Below are 20364 nucleotides of genomic sequence, written 5' to 3'. Positions count from 1 at the left end.
GGGGGGCGGGCCGGGGGCGAGGCAGCGCGCGGACTTCACAGTCCCAGCTGCACTCCAGCTCACTCTGGCTTCGGCGCTCGCCCGGACCCTACCTCGCGGCTAAGTCGGAAACATGAGCGACTCCAACTTCAGTTGGGGCGAGGAGTTTGATGAGCAGTTGTGGATGCAAGAATTAGGCGGAGACCCCCAGGAAGCTCCAGGAGAAAAAGCTGGACCTGCGGGGCAGCGGCAGGCTGACACCTTCAAGATGACTCTGCGCAAGAAAGCCCGGGTCCCCAAGGTACGGAGGGCGCGGGTGCCGCCGCCGCGGGCCACTCAGCCCGCCTGGCGGGGCACTGCGCTCAGGTTCTCCTTGCCGAGCCCCGTCCCGAGTTAGCGCGCCCGCCGCGGCTTGCGCCGCTTCTTTTTGTTGTGTCGGTTGCCTGCCCGCTGATGAAAAGCGGCATGAGTCTTTCGGGAGAAGTTTGCAAATGTCCTTCTTTAAGCCTTTTCTGTGCCTGATTTGAGCCACGAAGGTCCGAGGCGGTTCTGAGCGTCAAACTTAACCGAACTCACTGCCCGGCGAGTCCGTTCTGACTTCGAGCGACTCTATAGGTTATTGCCTGGGCGACCGACCGCTTTTTTTTTTTTCTTACAAAGAGGAGAAACGCCAAAAACAAATTGAGGAGCGGTTGATCTCGGTTTGCCGATCGCACTTTTCCTGGGAATTCAGAGGTGGAGTGTGCGAACGATGTGCAAAATGCGCCTTCTTGAGTCAACTGCAGGGGGCGGCGGGACGCGCGCGCGGCGTGTAAGGGGCGGGGGGCGCAGCTAATTTTTTAAACTGAATGAACTTCATGCCTCTCTTTACCACACAGCCACAAGTATATGAGTAGAGATGCACGAGATGTAGACGGAAGCGATCCGTGGATATTTGTTGGAAGTACTTGGAAACTGGGAGGTGTTTTTATTTCAGGTTAGATGGAAAAAACAACTCGTGTTAAACTGGGTTCTCTCAGCACGGCGGTCAAAGTAGCCTTTTAATTTACGCTTCCTGTAGATGGGTCGAAAAGGTAGTGCGCTGGCATTGAAGCCGTGAACGATTTCTTCTTAGTTTGGTTCCTTCACCAGTGCCCACGGAAGCAGCAATCACGACATCAAACGATATATTGCATTGGGCAAATCGGCCGCACAAGACCGTTTCAAAAAGTGTGGAAGAGCTTAGGATATTGTTTTGAAATCCTAGGTGTGCCTGACCCAAACGGTTATATATTTTTTTTTTTTTTGGTTATATTTTTTATTGGGCGCATATGCGTCGAAAGTTTGGAAGACCGTGAAAGAACTGGTGCCTTTCAATTCCGCTGTTGACAAAGATGATTGCAAGTACCCTGAACTGCTAGAACAAACAGATCTTGGATAGACTTCAGCTAGTATGCTCCTGAGAACCAAGGAGGGGGGAGACTTTGTCTCACGTACTTTGGATATGTTATCAGTAGAGAAGAACACCATGCTTGTTGGTAAGGTGGAGCAGCCGTGGAAAGCCGGGAAGGCACGTAGATTGATACATCATTGGTTGCAATAATGGGCACAAACAGCATTCATTGTGAGGAAGGCGCAAGAGCAGGCAGTGTATCTTTTTGTTGCCCATCGGCTTATTATGAGTCAATTACCAACTAACTGATCGGCAACTACAAGGGCAGGAATTGAACTGCAAGCCCATCATAGCAGCGGTTCTCAACCTGTGGGGTGCGACCCCTTTCTGGGACCCAACGACCCTTTCACAGGGGTCGCCCGATTCATAACAGTAGCAAAATGACAGTGATGAAGTAGCAAAGACTATCATTTTATGGTTGGGGGGTCACTACCACATGAGGAACTGTATGAAAGGGTCGTGGCATTAGGATGGTTGAGAGCCACTGCGCCTAATAGAAGCCGACGTCCGTGGTGCAGCTTGACTGTTCTTTAAAGCATTTTCTCCCCATTTTGCTTTCTTGTTTTTCATATGTCTATGTAGTCCAATGCTTCCATATTGTTAAAGGCACATTATATGCCTGAATCGTCCGGGCCAACCAGAGTACTACACATTTCCTTTCGTCCACTTTTCTGAGTACTTTTAACACTAATCTGATGATGGATTAATTTTTGACTGACCTTTTAAATGCTTAGGAAGCCCTTAACTTTTTCAAACTTTGCTTTAAATTTCCCCACTCCTCTGTGTGCCTAATATTGATTGGTGTGAAAACACAAGTACACGTTTCCCCCCATTGTGCAATAGGACTTTCCTCCCGTTTAGGTAGGTAGGTATGACTTGAAATTGTTCTGACACTAAATGATCATTTGGCTTAATTAGTGATCAAGTTAAAATGAAGGCTTTCAATGGTGCGTTCATTCTCTGTACCCCAAATCAGGGTCCCTGCCTGTGGGCGCTAAGTACTTGGTGTACAGATAATGTTTGTGTATAGACGCAGTAGAAGAAAAACTGTTTCTCCGTGTACTTATTCGTATACAAATTTCCAGAGAACTGTAGGTTTTTGTCCTGTGATCCTGAACTAATGCTTCCTTTGTGACCTTACTTGTAGCTTTTTAATTCCCTTGAACATGGAGAGCTGGTAAATTATGCGCGAGAATAGAAAAGGTACCAGCATCACTTTAAAACGCCTTTGCACTATCTCAGACTTCCATGGTCATAATCCAAGTACTGGTGTCTCCTCTTTTTCTTCCTTTTTGATCATTTCAGTCACAAGGTGCTACCCAAAAGTTCAGCAGTTTTGAACCCACCAGGGAGCAAATCTGTTGCCGTGAAAATCTGCCTTGGAAACCCTGTGGCGCAGTTCTATTCTGTCCTCTAGGGGCCACTATGAGTTGGAATCAACTCAATGTTAATGGGTTTGGGGGGGGGGTGGATCTTGCGTTTGCACTGCAATTGCTCAAGCCATGACCCACAGAACCCCATCTGTGCTATTGTGTATAACTGAATATGAAAACTTTCTATGGGAGAAAACTAAAACTTGAATTTTTGTATGTGAATGTATTACCGCCTCTCTCATTTAGACCACTGAAGATGTCATTCCGGGCAATGATGGCTCCCCAGATGAAGGAGCATCTAGCACCACTCAGCATGAGCAAAATGTCAATCCGGGTCAGATCAAAGACCCTCCGCAGAGTGAGCCCCCCAAGCCCAAAAGGAGGGGAGTCAAAAGAAAGGCCAAATCAGGCAAGTGGTTCTAGCTTGTAAAAGCCGAGTTTACAAATCTGCGTCTGTCTGTGTGAACATTTTAGAGATGTAAGTTATATTTGAAGCAATAATAAAATCAAGCGGTGGTTGTTGCCTTTTTTAAAATAAAATCATCACAATCATCAATAAACAAGATAAACTGACCACCCTTTTTTTTTTTAACCCAGGCAGGGCTCTGACACTAATTACCTATCCAAAGAGTCAAATACTTTGAAGGCTGGGCAGCCATTTGAGTTATTTTTTCATGTTCCTGGAGGTTTCAGATTTTCAGATGTGAGCTTTGCCTCTCCTTGCTTGTGTTTTACTTACTGATTTCCTCTTGTTCCTTAGGATGGCTTTATGCCGAAGACAGAAACACAACAAATATCTATGTGTCTGGTAGGTACACCTCCGTAAGCAGAGTTAAGGCTGGAAAAGTTTTTTGCTTCTGAGATTTTTTTACAAAGTCCTTTTTCGTCTTCAGTTCCCCCACTCTTTTTTTCTAAGTCCCATTTCTTGACCCTAGAATCACTTTAACTTTTTGGTCAGCTGTGTGCGTCAGTGAGGAATATGATCGTTGCTTATTACAGTACTAAGAAAAGCGTGCGTAACTCTCCACGCCATCCATATGGCTTGCTTTCAGTAAGTTACAGTAGCTTGACCCTTCAAGTTCAGCGATCCGAGGTTTCAGCAAAGCCTCATTTAAATGTATATTTGAATACATGGAATTTCCTCATTTCCGTAGGAGTGAGGATTTTACGAAACATTTAGAAAATCAACATAGCGCCCATCTAAGTGATACCTTTCTCCTGGGTAACCTCGCCTTTATTGCAGCTGTCATGATAAAAGTGTTTTTGGGTTTTTGTTTTTTGTTTTAAATTGATCTTATAGGATTGCCTCCAGACACTACAGTGGATGAGTTTATACAGTTCATGTCCAAATTTGGTATCATTCTGAGAGATCCTGAAACTGATGAATTTAAGGTCAAGCTTTACACAGACGATCAAGGAAACCTTTCAGGCGATGCCCTTTGCTGTTATTCGAAGGTTAGTTATGCGGTCAAGTTAAATTTCTCATTTAACTTGAGAAACCAGGAAGTGTTACATCAACTCCTACTCATGGTGAGTCCGGGGTAGCAGGTAGAACTAGAACCGTCTTCCCGAGGACCGTCCGTGGTTGCTTTATCAGAACCAGTTCTTTCTTCCAAGGCATCTGTGGCTGGAACCCAGGAACCGGGGCTGTAAGCTTTGATAAACTGACCAGCAGAACTATTCAAATCAGGATAGAAAGAAAACTGAAAATTCAGCTTTTGTCTGTGTGTATTATATTGGTAAGGCTAGTTCCTTAGGTCAAAATAGTGTTGTATGCGTTACATATGATATATATTTATATATATATATATATTTTTTTTTTCTCAGAACACTTTTTTTTCCCTTTAATCCCCAAACTAGCGATAAAAGCTTATAGCATACATTGGCCCATCAGAATGAATCAGACCCAAGTTTGGCAAGCTCTGGTGGCCCGTTTTTGTAATTCAAGTGTTTGGTGGGGAAACATAAGCAACCCCATGCATTCAATGAGGTATCGGTCTGCCGAGGTGTGTGCACTTCAGTGGCAGAGTATTTGCAGCATGGACTGTATGGTTTATAAAACCTAGAATAGCTACTAACTGGCTCCTTACAAAGGAGCCCTGGTTGACCTAGTGGGTAGCACTTTGGGGCTGTTTACCGCCAGGTCAGCAGTAGGAAGGAAACCTTACCAGCTGTTCCACAGGGGAGATACAAGTTTACCTGTTCCTGTAAAAATGCACAGCCTTGGAAACCCACAGGGTCAGTGCTATCCTGTTGTATTGTAGTGGGAATCAACTCGGTGGCAGTGAGGTTGAGTTCGGGCTCTTTACTAATAAAGTGTATTGAGCCCTGAATGAGAATATATAAAGGAGATGATGTTACCTTACACGTGTTTTGAGAATACCATATATGCTCAAGTATAAGCTGAGTTTTTTCAGCACATTTTTCACGCTGAAAAAGCCCTCCAGTTTTTTTGTGGTAAAATCAGGTGCCCCGGCTTGTACTCGAGTATATACGGTAGGAAAGAAGAGACTAGTGCTAACAGAAATGTTCCGATCTTCCTGTAGTCATGGTCCCATGCTCCCACGGGGAAAACTCAATACCAAAGGCAGTCATCATTTCTAAATCACCTGGCACCTTAAAATGTATGTTTTGCATTAGTGCAGGGTACAAAAGATGTGATGCTGACCCAAATGTGTCATCAAAATTCACTACCATTGAGTCGATTCTGACTCATAGCTCCCCTATGGGGCAGAGGAGAACAGCCGCATAGGTTTCCAAGGCTGTAGATCTTTATCTTTCTCCCACAGAGCAACTGGTGAGTTTGACCATCTGGTCCTTAGCAGCCCAAATGCTGAGCCTATTATGCCACCACAGATCAAAACAAGAGTAGGATGAAGTTGGTAGCTTTCTGGAAAGTAGAAATTTTTTACCTGGGTCTCCCACATGGTGGGAATTAGAGGACCATTATAGGAAGACACTTGTCCAGTGCTCAGATATGAGGAATCTGGGGTTTTTTTATAAGTTCTTCGAGGCTGATTAAAAATCTGTAAGCAACAATTAATGTGTGTATGGATTGCGCTAACAGTTGTATGAGCCCCTAATAAAATGTTTAAAAAAAAATAAAAATAAAAATCTGTAAACAGATTTGATTGGATTTTAAGCTTTTTGTGAAGAAAAAAAAATGATGTTGCGGAATTCCATGTGTGCAAGTTGCCAGATTGGCAATTCAGTAACTTGAGTTCCAAAAGAATAAACTTTATTCTTCCAGAATCCATATTTGATGTGCTCCCGTAGGTTCGTTCGCGTGCCCTTTTGTGAGTTCCCTGGGTCCACAGAGCTTGGACCCTGCTTTGGATGGGACTCTGAATCCACAAACGTGCTTCACGAACAAGCTATCAACTCATCACCTTTGACCGTTCAGCAGGGCTAGAATTCATTTGGTTTGGCAAAAGCAAACACACACAATGTAAAGGCCACCTCTGTTAGTCCTATTTCTTTGAGTAATTTGTCTTTTCAGTTGGAGTGTCATGGGGTTTTAAAATGGTACTGGGCCTTCAGATATCCTGCAAACCCACCACCTCATTCAACAGATAAAGGAATTCAAGTTCCAGAGGCCAACTTGCTTTTCCAATAACCGTAGATTTTATTGCGCACCCACCCCATGCCAGAGAATATCTTCCATTGGCTGCATGAGTCCATATGCCACCCGCTCTGCTCCCCTCATTGTACAGAGGAGGAGGCTGAGGGCTCAGGGCACTTGCAGACCTGGCCCTAGTTCTCACCGCTGGTGAGGGATAGCTATGAATCCAATGCAGGTGTCCGGACCCTCGCAGTTGGGTTTAAATACATTTTTTTGTGCGTGGTCATGAATCACCGAAAGAAACTCCTGAAGTTTCATCTTGACATCTGACTTAGTGACTTTTTTTTTTAATTGACCTTGACAAAGAGAGAATCTCTGCAGCGCGTGTTAACGCATTTGGATGAAGATCACTTCAGAGGACACAAATTACAAGCCGAGGTGGCAGCGCCTCAACTGGTGGAGGAGTATGAGGCCTCAAGTAAGAAGCGGGAAGAGGACAAGACTCAGCCGGAGCAACAAAAGTGGGTATTGCATTTTGCCCTCTTTGAAAGCTTTTGTATAAATGTCTTGAAGCCTTTCTTTTTAATAGCCATCTCATTTTGCATCACCTAATCTGCCTACAAATTACTTGAAAGGAATCTAATTAGATAATTGGAAGATTTCCTTATAGATATGGCCAGGGTGACTCCGCAGTAGTGGCGGTTATCATCGGCTAAGGTGTGTAATGTAGTATAACCAGGTTGCGAGAAGTCATCTCTTTGACTACTGCTGGATATCCGATTAGACAGATCTGTAAGTTCGTGTTCAGTGTGGATTGCAATCAACTCCCAACACAGTCCACTGACATCGAGTTGATTTCAACTCACAGTGACCCTGTAGCCCACTACACCACCAGGGCTCCCACGGCAACAGTGGCAGGGGCAACCGTTCTGTGTACGGGACTGTTAGTAGGTGGTAGAAATGAGAAAGCATAGGTTTTATCATGTTAATTGCCCTGCAGTGAAAGATAGTAGATCCACAATGTAGTCATTTTGTTGATGAAAAGATTTGTGTAATAAACTTTAAATATGCTAATTTTAAGAAATTAAGAAAATCTTTTAATTAAAAAAAAAGAAAGTAGGCAAGACGATAAGTCTTTTTGGAGGCGTGAGCTCTCAGGACACGTCTAACAATAGTATGCTTAGGGGGAAAGGAACAAGGTTGTGATGCCTCCCAGTTTCGACACAGTTATATTCCAAAACAGGTACCTACAAAGTTCTCCAAGCAATACCAGTAAAATTTAAGATTGTAATAAAGCATGAGGATTTTCATATTCCACACCTATTTCAGCCTGGTTTGTTTCTTTGTCACCATATAAAATGCCTAAAACCCAAATACAATATTTAAATTTTTTTAAGCCTCAAATGATATCTTTTTTAAAAAGTCATAAATATCAAGAAATTAACTTTCGAGAGTTTCCTTGAAATCAGAAACCAGTTGTTCTGAGAACAATGTATTCTGGGAGTTTCAGATACTGGGTCCATTATCATCATGAAATATTCAAAATTGAAGGATTATATTAACTGCCCTCCTTTCTTGCGTTCTCCCATCCCATTGCAATCAAGTCGATTCTGATTCCTGGAGACCCTATGGGGACAGGAGAGAGCTATCCCCATAGGGCTTCTAAGGCCATAAAATCTTTGGGGAAGCAGCAGACTGCCTCATTTTCTCTCACGGAGAAAACAAACCAACCTTTCTGTTACCAGCAGAGTTCTTACCTGCTGCACCACCAGTCCTCTTTTCTCTCTCCAATAAGTGCCCGCAAATAAGAAACAAAAGTCACAGTTTCTTGTTATTGCTATCTTGCAATAGGCAGTTGGATCTGAGTGCTGAGAAGAAAGCTGGACAACCCCGAATGCGCCATGAGCGAGTTGTCATCCTCAGAAATGTGTTTCAACGTATGGACTTGGAGGTAGGAAGTGGGTCTCCTACCTGCCATGTTTTCTTTTCAAGGGATTGCTAAGCTTGCCTTGCCTCATCATTCTCCGGCCCCTATTCATACTTGAATGTGGCAGGGACATGGCTTTCTTTTCTTCAGTCCAGTAGAGCCGTCTTCTAGTGACTCTTCAGCATCCATCCGGTGGCCCCAATAGCTACTGCTTGATATGGAAAACAACTTCTTTTAAATCATGCAAAGATGTGTGGGAGGTGCTAGTGGATTTTTGAGAACAGTTCGCATATGGGCTGATGTGGGTGACGAGTACCCATTTCACCCTGGCGAATGCAAACTGCTTTGGCACCCAAAGTTTGATCCTTTGGAAGAACCTGAATTTCATGAAATTCAGCCCCTGCTTTTGACATAGTGGGGATTGGTTTTCAGGACATCATTTTCTTCACCATCTTTTGTGGCTCTTGGGAGGATTTTATAATGTTTAATGTCCGTGCTTTAACACAAAAAGGTCGCCTAAACAGTAAATAGAGGGGAGAAAGCTAGTCGAGAGGCTTAAGGGATATTCATTTCCATTAAGGTAATTGCATTCTGCCTGCTATTTCTTTCTTTCTTTTTTTTTTTTTTTCCTGCTATTTTTTTTCTTTTTTTTTTTAAATTTTATTAGGGGCTCATACAACTGTTATCCCAATCCATACACACATCAATTGTGTAAAGCGCATTTGTACATCGTTTCTCAAAACATTTTCTCTCCATTTAAACCCCCGACATTAGGTCCTCATTTTCCCCCTCCCTCCCCGCTCCCCCCTCCCGCATGAGCCCTTGAATTTTTATATGGGTATTTTGTCATATCTTGCCCTGTCCGACTTCTCCCTTCATCCACTTTTTGGTTGTCTGTCCCCCAGGGAGGAGGTCACACACAGTTCCATGTAATTGGTTCCCTCTTGCCTGCTATTTCTTATCTCTGTCTTGACACAGGCTGATATGATCATCAGTAGAAAAACGGTCTTTTTAAAATTATCTGCCCAGTTTCTGAAATGCAATGATAGCTATTTATGTGATGAGAAAAAGCATATTCACGAATCTCCAAGTTATCAACGGATTCTTTTTGAAAACAAAGCCCATTCCCATTCCTTGGATGCATTAAGATAGGGTCAAAGTGGCTATTACGTTAGCCCCCTCAGAGAGGGACCAATTCAGCCGCAGACGGAACACGACTGAAGCGGTTCTCAGAAGTGAAGGTGTGCAGACATCATCTTACGTTGCCCATGTCATCAGGAAAGTCCATTTTCTAGGGAGGCCCATCATTTTGGGCAAAGTTGAGGGGCAGTGAAAATGGAGGGAAATTCTCATGGCGATAGATGGGTACAACAGCCTCAGCAGTGAGTGCAAGCAGCACAGACCACGGAGATGCCACGGGACAAGCAGTGTTTCACTCTGTTATGCGTACGGTTGCCTGAGTTGAAGCTGACTTGGATCTGTTGCGTTCCATCTAGTCAGTGCTGTGATAGGACTTACTGGTGCATCTCTGGAGCTGAGCATGGTTTGAGGTCATTGGGAAGATATACTCCATCGATTTATAAGGTGGCTTGGTGCTTCTGTGGGCTCAAAATCCTGACGAATCTTGAAATATCACCGAGGCTTTAGACTCACAGTGAAGATGAAGCACGTTTAAAGCACACCCGCCACTCTTTGGAAATGCAATCCTTGTCACTAAAAGGAGTGCATGAGGGATCACAGTCTCTAGTTTATCAGTGACACCCCCAGGGCTTCCTACAGTTTGTCACATCTTGGTATATGTGTGATTTGTTTATCAGGTAACAGATGAGGCATTTGAGGGGGTTTCAAAAACTTCCAGACAAAATAGAAGGAAAAGATACTGGGATTTCCCCCACAAACTCCCAGTATCCCCATTGCATTTCTTTTGCTTGAGGCCATTGCTTCTCACATTCCATACGCTTGCGAACACTTGAACCCCACTAGAAGGGCAGACAACAGAGCCATTCTCATGTCTACCTCCTACCATGCCGTTAGCATATCTTGTTGAGTATGGCGATCCCCCTGGCAAGCTTACCTTCTCCTGGTTTACCAAGCATTCTGTCTGCCCCCCCTCCTACCCCACCCCACCCCCCAAACCACATGTATTCTACTTTTACCCCTGAAAGGTCCCTCCGGGAACTATTTTTGAGGATAAACTTTTCACACTTGCACATTCTTGATTATTTTTTTCTTAAACTTAAGGATTTATTGCTCTCCTTTCCCCCCCTTCATGGATTATTTTGTAAAATAATTTGATCACTACTAGAATGTGAGCCGTGTGAGAGCAAAAACTCCTGCAACCTTGATCCCTGCTACATTCCCAGTGCTTAGAATTGTGTCTGGCTCCCGGTGGACCCAGACCCTCAATATTGAGATGAATGACACGGCACAGAATAGTGGAATGAAACTCCTGTTAGCTCACAAGCCAATCTTCTTCATTCATCTATATTCTAGTGGCTGAACCATTTTCTCTTTAGCATCTTTGCAAATGAAGGCAGGTTCTGTGCCTGGTTGTTTTCTGTCCCCAGACAGGTAGGCCACAAAAGAGGGTAAGTACTCTGCCTGGCATTAATGAGTGAGAATTCCCAGCCAAATAAATCCTAGGTGGTCCTCTTCTTGTTTGCCCTTCTCTTTTATCCTATGTGGTCCCATTAGTTTGACGAGGGACTACGAAACAATCTTATTCATTTGGTGTCTTTGTAGCTTAGACCTCAATGTGTATCAAGATACTCAGAGTGTGCTATCCACCATCGTAGTAGCTCTTTGTTACCTAGGCTATCGAGATGTCCAATCATATCCCACCATGTAACCTGTTCTCAAAGTGTTCAACAATAGCACCTCCTTTCATTGGACAGTTCCACTGAAGATTCCTTGAAAGCTTAAAGAAAAGACACCAGCATTTTTTAGTGGAAAACAAAACTGAATCGTCAGTTTATGTGGAGTATTAGAAAAAAAATCAGGGTTGGGGAGTGGAATATATTTTTATTCCAAGAAGTTAACAAACATTGGAGCGACATACCTCAAAACAGTTGTTGGTATCAGGGTACACATGACTAGTATGTTAAATGTGACCTCAAGAAGGTTCTTTGATATTTAATTTGGAGCTATATTTTTAAAATGCAAGGCCTGGCAAATTTGAATGCTAAGAGATGAAGAATTCGAACTCCAATGCAAAGGCAGGTGTCTCATTGTGTATGGTAGAAATATAATGGGAGCTACATGTTGAATTTAAGATCCCTGAGTTGCGGCAACAAAAAGATAATGTGCAATGGGTGAGATAAATTTCAATTCATTTTGTTTAACTCACATCACCATATCATTTCAACGCGTAATCAGTATAAAATATTCATGAAATATTTTGTAATTGTTTTTTGTACCAAGTCTTCAAACTCTGCTGTGCCTGGTGTGCCTAGCATACGCCTCAATGTGGGCTAACCACACTCCAAGTGCTCAATAGACATAGATGGCTAACAGCTACAAGCGGACAGTATAGGTATCAATGGGAGAAGAAGGAGAAATAAGGCTTATTTCTTCCACTGGGAAAGACACAAAACACCACCCTGGGAAAAACCATTATGAGCAGAGGGTTTCTGGGCATTCGTGTGTCTGCGTTTACTCTCCGGTGTGACTTTTGGGAGGTTGTGTCTTTAGGAGTGTTCTCGGTGGAGCTAGGTGAAGGGGTCTTCATAAAGGGAAGGCTCATTTAGTCAGCTTTAAGTTTCTCAAGCCGACATAATGAAAGCAGAGATCTGAGAAGACTTTGGCTAAGGTTTAATATCCTTGTCAAAAAAAAAGACCCGAGAGATTGGTAAATCAATAAAGGAGATGTCCTTCCATGACCCATGCTTCAATTGAAAAAAATGTTTTAAAGCTTTTGAAATGATTTTTATTTTAAATATCATCCTGATTTCCCCCGGGTGAGGAAAATAGAAGTATTGGAGATAGTTTCTCAGTTTGCGAAGATGGTTTTACCTGATTGTTTATGCAAAAGACTGGGCTCTGTTCTGAGAAGAGATAGCAGTTCAGTAACACAAGATCCCTGCCCTCCGAAGCCACCCCCTTCCACCCGCACCAAGGCCACCCCCCCACCCCCGCTGCAAGCAAAACAAAAACTCTTCCACCAAATGTGTTTTAGGTTCCACTCCCACTCCGCTCAGGTCTGATAATTCTATAGAGTGCAAGTCAGTGGTGTCTTCAAAATTAGGTTCCATATGTGTGGCGAATCCAGAATGCTGCCAGTCACAGTTTGAGAAGCCTTGGATTTGTTGTGCACATGAATAGGATTTTATAGTTTTCTTTCAAAATTGGATTTCGGTAACTACCTAGCAGTTGTTCGAATTTGGGGGGGCAAGCACTTAGGTGTTGGGCGTGTGTGTGTGTGGGGGGGGTGGCTGACCGCTCTTTTTTAGTGCTTTGTAATTCCTCTTTTGTTTGGTGAGTGAGAACACAAGCCTGTGATAAAAAAGTAGAAGAATTTTAAAAGTGTTAAGTCTTCTGCCTTAGAAATTCTAAGACAGAATAGCCAGATTTCCATTTGTTTGTCATTGAAATTCAAGTTGAGAATGCAACCTTTTAAGAGCCCCTTTCATGAAGTCAGAGCCTGCTGTTGGTGGTGGGCTGGTGGGCGGAGAGAGAGGTTGAGGGCCCACCTGAAGTCCACACAAACCAAAGCAGGGGGCTTGCGTGCTCTTCATAGACGCGTGGCTGTGCCAGAGTATTTCCTTGTGCACCTCATACCAGCTCCTTATTTTGATGCTTTCGCTTTGGTAGGCTTTGATGTCTAGGAGCCAAGAACCCTGGGGATTCAAATACAATCTCAGAGGCATGGAAAAAAACACATCGTAGAACATTTTGTGAAGGGGATAAAGATTAGGGTTTCTGTTCCTTAGATACCCGTGGCATTTCTTTACGCTCCCCTCCATTGCTTGAAATGTCTTCTCAAAAGGCAAAGCTAAGGGCTCTCATCCGCATCCTCATGCTCCCTGTGCAGGACGTCAGAGCAAGCAGCCTCTGACTTGGATGTGCCACGGGCCCTCTTCTGCCCTGACAGCTGCTGCTGTTGAGGATTTCCACGCATGCTCCCCTCCCTTCTCCTTTGCCACCAAAGACTCCCACTGCCTCCGGCCATGCCTGTCTGTTTTCTCAGTCTTGAAGCAGGGAAGACCTGTCGTGGTGGCAACTGCAGCAGCCTTGGTGGTGCAATTTCATTTGATTTGGGGAATTAAAAGAATATTCTTCTACACTTGCGGATAAACTTTAAAGGAAACCTTTTGCTTTTAACTTCTTGTTTGGTCAAGGCAAGACAATCGATGCCTGGGATTCACATTCAAAGGAAGGGGCAAATTGATCTTAATCATATGTGTTTTTGCAGGGTGATCCAATGGTGTTAAATGAAATCAGAGGCGACCTGCGAGTGGAGTGTGCCAAATTTGGAAAGATTAAGAAGCTCACTCTGTTTGATGTAAGTTCATGGCATGGAAAATTAATCCCACAGCAAGCAATCATTCAGCTTAATAAGCAATCCATTACAAGATGTCCGTTAGGGTGTCTCCAGATTGTAAATCAATGACAGTATGTTTGGTACTGAGCGGCAACCATCTGCTCTTAGTAATTAGATGGCCCATGCTAAACTTGGGTGATTTGATGAGTTTCCTTTATTGTTACTATAGAACACTTGGTCAATAGAAGAAAGTGCAAGAAAAGCATGAGTTGCTTTTTCCCAGTCTGCCCATCTTTTGCCCTCATTGCGAACACTTTGAGCTAGGTAGGTAGGTCCTAGGCTACCCAGTTTTCAGAGGAGGAAGCTGAAACTTTCAGAGCATAAGCACCGTGCAGAAGACTACCTGCCTTCAGCATCCACACTCTGAACCATTATATTGTTTGGCTCCCTAAGCAATGTTGTCATCAGAAACATTTCCAAGGACACCGTGTTTCATTCTTGTCAGGCAAGATTAAGCTAGAGAAGCAATTAGCTACATATCACTGACTGAGGTAGAAGGAGGAGAGACTTCATAGCTTTAGTTCAAGTTTTTTGTAAGAACATTATGTATTTACCTTTTCAACTGTGTGTTTGATTTTTAACTCTCATTTATGCCCCCTCCCCCCTTGGTCTCTCTCTTTTTTTTCTTTTAAGAAACACCCTGATAGCATGGCCTCTGTGCGCTTCAGAAATCCAGAGGATGCCGATGATTGCGTTCAAAACCTTGATGGGAGGTGGTTTCGTGGCCAAAAAATCACTGCTGAAACATGGGATGGGACTACTGATTACCAGGTAAACCTGTACCTGCTGTGGGCAGATGAATTATTTGATGACCTCACAGACCTGGTTTGATTTAATCTACCTAAGATAACAAGACTTATTTCAAAGAATACCTTGCATTCAGAGGCTAGAAAGAAAAATGTTTCCATATTTCAGTTTATACACATGAAATTTTGAGGCTTTCTCGAGTGATAAGTAAGCAAAGAACGTTTCAAGCCAAGACATGCTTCTGCCTTTCCGTGTTACAGAGTACAGACAGGGCTCAAATATTAACTTTTGAAGAAATGAGGCATTTCTGTAGTTCCACGGTAGATTTGTTTCTTTCAGTGACCTCATATTAGGCCAACTATGATGAATCAAGATGGAAACTCAAGATTGGGAGCTGTTTTGATCGCCTCAGAAGAGGTGCCTTAGAAAGGCAGAGTCGTATTCTCCATATTAGAAATGTTCTGAAAAGTTCACTTCTTTTCGCCTGAAAACTATTTCAATGGCAATGTTCATTTATACCTAGGTGGAGGAGACCACAAGAAAGAGAGAAGAGGAGAGCTCAAAAGTGATGGAGGCATGCCCCCCTGAGCCAGAGGCCAACGCAGGCTCCGGGCAGCTGAATCTTGCCAGCACTTCAAAAAGTGCAAGGCCTTCTACTCGAGTAAGGCATTTTTCAGAGCACCCTGCCACTTCTCCCATGAATGTAGCAGGTGACATGGCACCTGAAGGGCCTGGAGCGGAAAAGAAATCTGAAAAGCCAGAAGAAGAAACTTCTGAAGAAGAGTCTAAAGCAGGCAGCATCCAGGAAGAGTCTGAAGAAGAGTCCGAGGAAAGCAGCTCCGATACTGAGTCGTCTGAGGGAGGCTTCTGGGAAAGGGTGTCTGATGAAGGCGACAAGGAGCCGGGAAATAATGATGCTGGAAAAGAACCCCTGAAGAAGAAATTCCGCAAATGTTACCCAGAGAATCGCCTTAGAAATAAGTCTGACCAGGACGGGGCTGAGAAGGGTTCCGAAGATAAGAATGACCCCCCAAAAGAATCTGAAGCTGACTTGGAAAAAGAAGAAGAACACAGCCCTGCAAACCAGGAAGCTGCCGACTCGGAGAACGATGAGGAAGAAGAGGATCTCGAAATGGAAATAGATGAAGATGAGTGTGTCAAAGAGTTAAAGAAAATTCTTGAGAAAGAGCTGCAAGATTTGGAGAATGCTGAACTGGAAGACGATAGCTCAGACAAGGAGTTGGATGAGGAAAGTTCTGAGACCGAATTTAAAGAAGTTGAAGAAAAGACAGAAGAGGACGGCGACGACAATGTCTTTGATGATAAGGCAGGGGAAAAAGAGGATGAAGACCAAGCAGATGCAAAGGGGCCTGAAGATGCTGGGGATCAGGAGGAAGATGAGGCAGGGGGAATGCTCTCTGAAGATTCAGAAGAAAAGAAAGATGAGGAAGATACTGCTGGAAATGTGCTTGGAGACGCTGAGTTGTTTGATGAGAATCCTGATGAGAAAAGTTTTCTGAGTTACCCTGAAAATCCTCAGGAGGAAGCGCCCGTGTCCATAGGCAGCAGCTTTGTCCTCAGTAGCGATGATGATGATATTTAATCCCTTTAACTTGCTTTTTCAGGAGAAACCATTGTCTTAAATTTGCCTCTCCTTCAGGGTCATCACTTGGCAGTATGACACTAACACACGTGTAGTGGTGGGATGCCATCATAGTAATGCACTGGCATTTTCCTTCTTACCTCGACTTAATTTAAATATGTGCTCATGTGTTCACTTGAAAGTTGAGTCAGAATACAATCAAACTAGATACGTTTTATTTTGCCAGATTGGTTAAACACATGCAGAATAATTTTTTTAAATGTATTCTGACAGAAATTTGTGATATTCCAAAATCAAAATAAGTGGCTAATCTGCGGAAACAGAAAATTGGATTTGAGTGAAATTGTGTTGGAAATTTATGCTATTGGTTTCTTCCTATTGAAGCATGATGCTACGGGGACCTTCAAATTCTTTGGGAGTATTCCTGCTTCCAGTTTGTTACTGCATAGCCCCCCACGTCCCCTCTCTGAACCACAACGGGTTGTGAAACTTACAGATAACCCTTCGAAGTTTCTCCCCTGCCCAATTCCTGCAAGCTGGTGTTGTTTGTTTTCTTTTCTACCTCTTTCTATGAAAATATACTCTTAGATGTGCAAAAGTGCAATCCACCATTTCCATCGTTGTTGAAAATGTCGGGGGGAAACTAGAATTGTATTGTGTACTGTTACTGAGCCTTTGGGGGGTCCCTCTTGAATTTGATCAAGATTATGAAATTTCTACACACACACACACCCCCATATACATGCACACACATTCTGTAATGTGTCTGACATATATGAGGATTGCGTAACTTCTTAGGTGCACAGTCTGAGGCTCATGGATCTCCTGAAGTTTAAGATCTTTTTTTTGTATGACTTAACTTTGGTGTTTGGCTTTCTGTTTTAGAACCACAGTGCCTCATGCAATGCTACGGTGTGTAGCCCCAATAGAAATTAGGGCTCTTTTCTGGAGTATGCTTTTCTAAATTCTGTAATGGTGAGCTTAATTCTAAGGTTGAATGAAGATGTTATTCTCATTTCTTATAAGCATTAAAATAAACTGCGTTGCTGCATTTCACTATAGTGTCTTGGTGTAGTCATTGCTCTCATTGGACAGAAGAGTTCCTGCCTTGGTTCTGAGAAGTGTTGGATTGATCTGTAGAATGCCTTAAAATCTTCAGGATTGTCACCAGGGGTGATTTCATAAAAGAGGCAGATGAAGTTACATACAGAAAAATGACAAAGGAGAACAAGGATTACTTTGGGGTTCAGTCCACCAGCATTCAAACACTTTAGGGGATAACTGGTTTTCTCAATGAAAAGGATGCTTACCTTCTGCACACAGCTGTTGGGACTGGTGACTACAAATGTACATTCCAGGATCATCGGAAGTGGGTCCATTTCTTTATATTAAAATTTGTAAGTTTAGAAATCTAGAAAATGTCAAAAGACAATAAACCGTATACAGTTTAGTCTGTTTCAGATACTAGCCACTACCTTGCTATCCTTTGACGATGTACATTCCTAAGACTGTCATAAAGGTTCACTAGTGTCTAGGCCACACTGCCTGAAACAGCATTACCAAGTCTGGGATGGGGACATGTTCCTGTGAATGTGCCCGTGGTGGGCAGGCAGGTGTGTATGTCAGAGAAAGACAAATTGCACCTCTGAAAGATGCTGCCACATGTGCTGATCTCTCCCCACCTCACGAATTTGATATCAAATCCTGTTCTTGACACACAAACACACTGGAAGTGAAAGTCACAAGTATCTGTAAAGTGATAAATCATTTAGGACAGCGGTTCCAGACCCTCAACGACCTTTCACCAGGGTTGCTTGATTCATAACAGTAGCAAAATTACAGTGATTAAGTAGCAACAATTATTGTTGGGGGTCAACAACATAAATTTTATGGTGGGGGGTCACCACAACATGAGCTGTATTAAAGGGTCGCGGCATTAGGAAGGTCGAGAACCACTAATTTAGGAGATGATATTGGTAAATAACAGGAACTACAAATCAAGCACTTTCCACACATGCTTACTAAGCAATAGGGTTTTATTGCCCCCTGTGAAAGGATGTGTGTGTGAGGGGGGGGGGCACATCAAAAGAAAAATGCATGCTAAGCAACCCCATCCTCAACAGTTAGCTGACAGAATTTCTTAAGACAAGAATTTAAAAGGGCCCGGGTGGTGCCATGGGTTAAGCATCAGGCTGCTAACCAAATGGTTGATTGCAACCCACTAGCTGCTCCGTGGGCGAAAGATGAGGCAGTCTTCTTTTGCAAAGATTTACAGCCTCTGAAACCCTATGAGGCACTTCCACTCTATCCTATGCAAGGAGGACTAGGATTTCTACTCCCGTAAAGTTAGCTTTGGAAACCCACAGGTCACTATGAGTCAGCATTGACCCTGAGCGAGAGCGAGATAGGGTTGCATTGAGTCTGATGACTCCACAGCAGGCACATTTTTTGGCGATGACATAAATTATGCCTAAACAATTTACCAAACCTAAAAAAATAAAATCTATTCCCCACTACTGTGTAGTCCATTTCTAACTCCTAACGACCCTGGAAGTCAGAGTAGACTTCCGTTGGTTTCTGAGGCTGTAAATCATGGAAACCGACTGCCTCATCTTTCTCCCACAGAACAGTTGGTGGGTTCAAAGAAGAATGCGTACTATATTCCACTCAATGCATGAGCTGGAAGCGGCTTCAGGGGAGGAGGGGAGTTTGAGACAAATGACCTGCTCTCAGTCAGGACACAGTTTGCTTTCTTAGGAACAAACTTGAAACAATGATAAAAATCGTTACTCCTTCCCTACAGAGAAGCCTGATAGGACAAAACGGGAACACTATGTTCCAAATACCTCAGTTGTCCGTCCCTCCCTTCTCTGGTGACCGTAACTCTGCTTATTCTGAAGAATTCCATCCATTTGGAAGCCTCAGCCTCTTCCTAGTCTGCGCGGCAGCCATTTTCCTGCCGTCAGCTATTTGGGGATTTTTGCGGGGCTTGGAGGAAAGGTAGGAACTAGTAAATATTCTGATCACACCTTTAAATAACAGAAGTGTAATTGTAAAAATTCGTTTTGACAATTAAACCAAACCTGTCAAGAACTGCTAATAAATTAGCTTGAACAAAGTAAAGCCTGAGTGGAGAATGGTGGAAGGTGGATTATTTAACATGGGAATGTTTAAAAGGGGAATATTTAACATGTCTTGTTAGCACCAAGATATTGTGAACTTACTCTTATGGATTTTCCCCCTATTGGGCAGTTTTCCTCTGTCTGGTAGGGTAGCAATGTATCGTGATTGACTTGGTGGCAGTGGGCTTTGGTTGATCATAGACATTAACAGAAAATATGAGATAAATGGATGTGCATGAGAGGAGAGGATGATCGCAGGGTTGAGGAGGACATTTCAGTGGGAGAGATGTTATCACGTGACTTTGAGGCAACTCAACTGACTAATGCAAGTTATAGAACAGGCCAGGTCATGTGACCTGCATAGTTTCTGTTTCTCACTCTACCAGGCCATAACACATTTCCTACTTTTGTTTGGGGGAAGGGACTAGATTGGAAGTGGGTTTGTGCAGAACTAACGACCGCAAAGACTGGCACAGGACTTGGGGAGGCGCTCATCCTGCTATAGATCATAAGTGTGACCCAACCTGATGGTGACTAACAACAGCAATCTGCTAAAAGTAGCCTGTTTGATGGCCCCGATCAATTCAGAAGCGGGTGTCCCATCCCATGCGGATGCCCAGAAGTACTTAATAGGGAAAACAAAGGGCCTGGAAAACGTGGGCGCCCTGCAAATGCAGGTGAGCAAGGGACCTAGTGGGATGTAGGCATCAATGTGAATGTGACCTCTTTTGAACCTCCAGACCTCTGAGGCTCTGGTCAAGTAGAATGGTCTTGGGTCAGGGCTTGAACTAGAGCACACGAGAGGATCCCCTGTAAGGTTAGAGAAAACACTAGCTCCCACACCCAGAGACGTGCTTCTGGGGCCTGAGATTCTGCAGTTTGAGGACGCTCCAAGAGTTGGCTGCTGCTACCAATCCAGAGGCTACATTTTGAGGATTCATGGCTCAGGTGCCGTGATGGCAGTCTGGCGGGGGAACAGTGGGGAGTGCTTCATTCTCCATGGAGAAGGCAAGAAAGCTTCTTAGCAGTGAGCTGCTAAGACATAGAAGCGCTGGTCAGGTCAGCAGTGACAAGAGAGGC

The 20364-nt window shown here is 43.6% G+C and overlaps 1 protein-coding gene across 1 annotated transcript; it reads left to right on the top strand.

Annotated features, from left to right (window-relative positions):
* Nucleotides 1-92: 92 nt before the first annotated feature.
* HTATSF1 (HIV-1 Tat specific factor 1) lies at nt 93-17218 on the top strand. The gene is made up of 9 exons (XM_004713394.2): nt 93-280; nt 3031-3193; nt 3545-3592; nt 4085-4239; nt 6713-6867; nt 8198-8297; nt 13684-13773; nt 14446-14583; nt 15083-17218. The coding sequence occupies exons 1-9, from the start codon at nt 113-115 to the stop codon at nt 16160-16162; spliced, it is 2097 nt and encodes a 698-aa protein (XP_004713451.1). The 5' UTR covers nt 93-112; the 3' UTR covers nt 16163-17218.
* Nucleotides 17219-20364: the final 3146 nt, after the last annotated feature.

Source organism: Echinops telfairi, unplaced genomic scaffold (assembly GCF_000313985.2).
Source record: "Echinops telfairi isolate 266 unplaced genomic scaffold, ASM31398v2 ScPeMD7_20;HRSCAF=75, whole genome shotgun sequence".
In the NCBI taxonomy this organism is placed as follows: Eukaryota; Metazoa; Chordata; class Mammalia; order Afrosoricida; family Tenrecidae; genus Echinops; species Echinops telfairi.
This window is presented reverse-complemented; position numbering and strand designations above follow the sequence as displayed.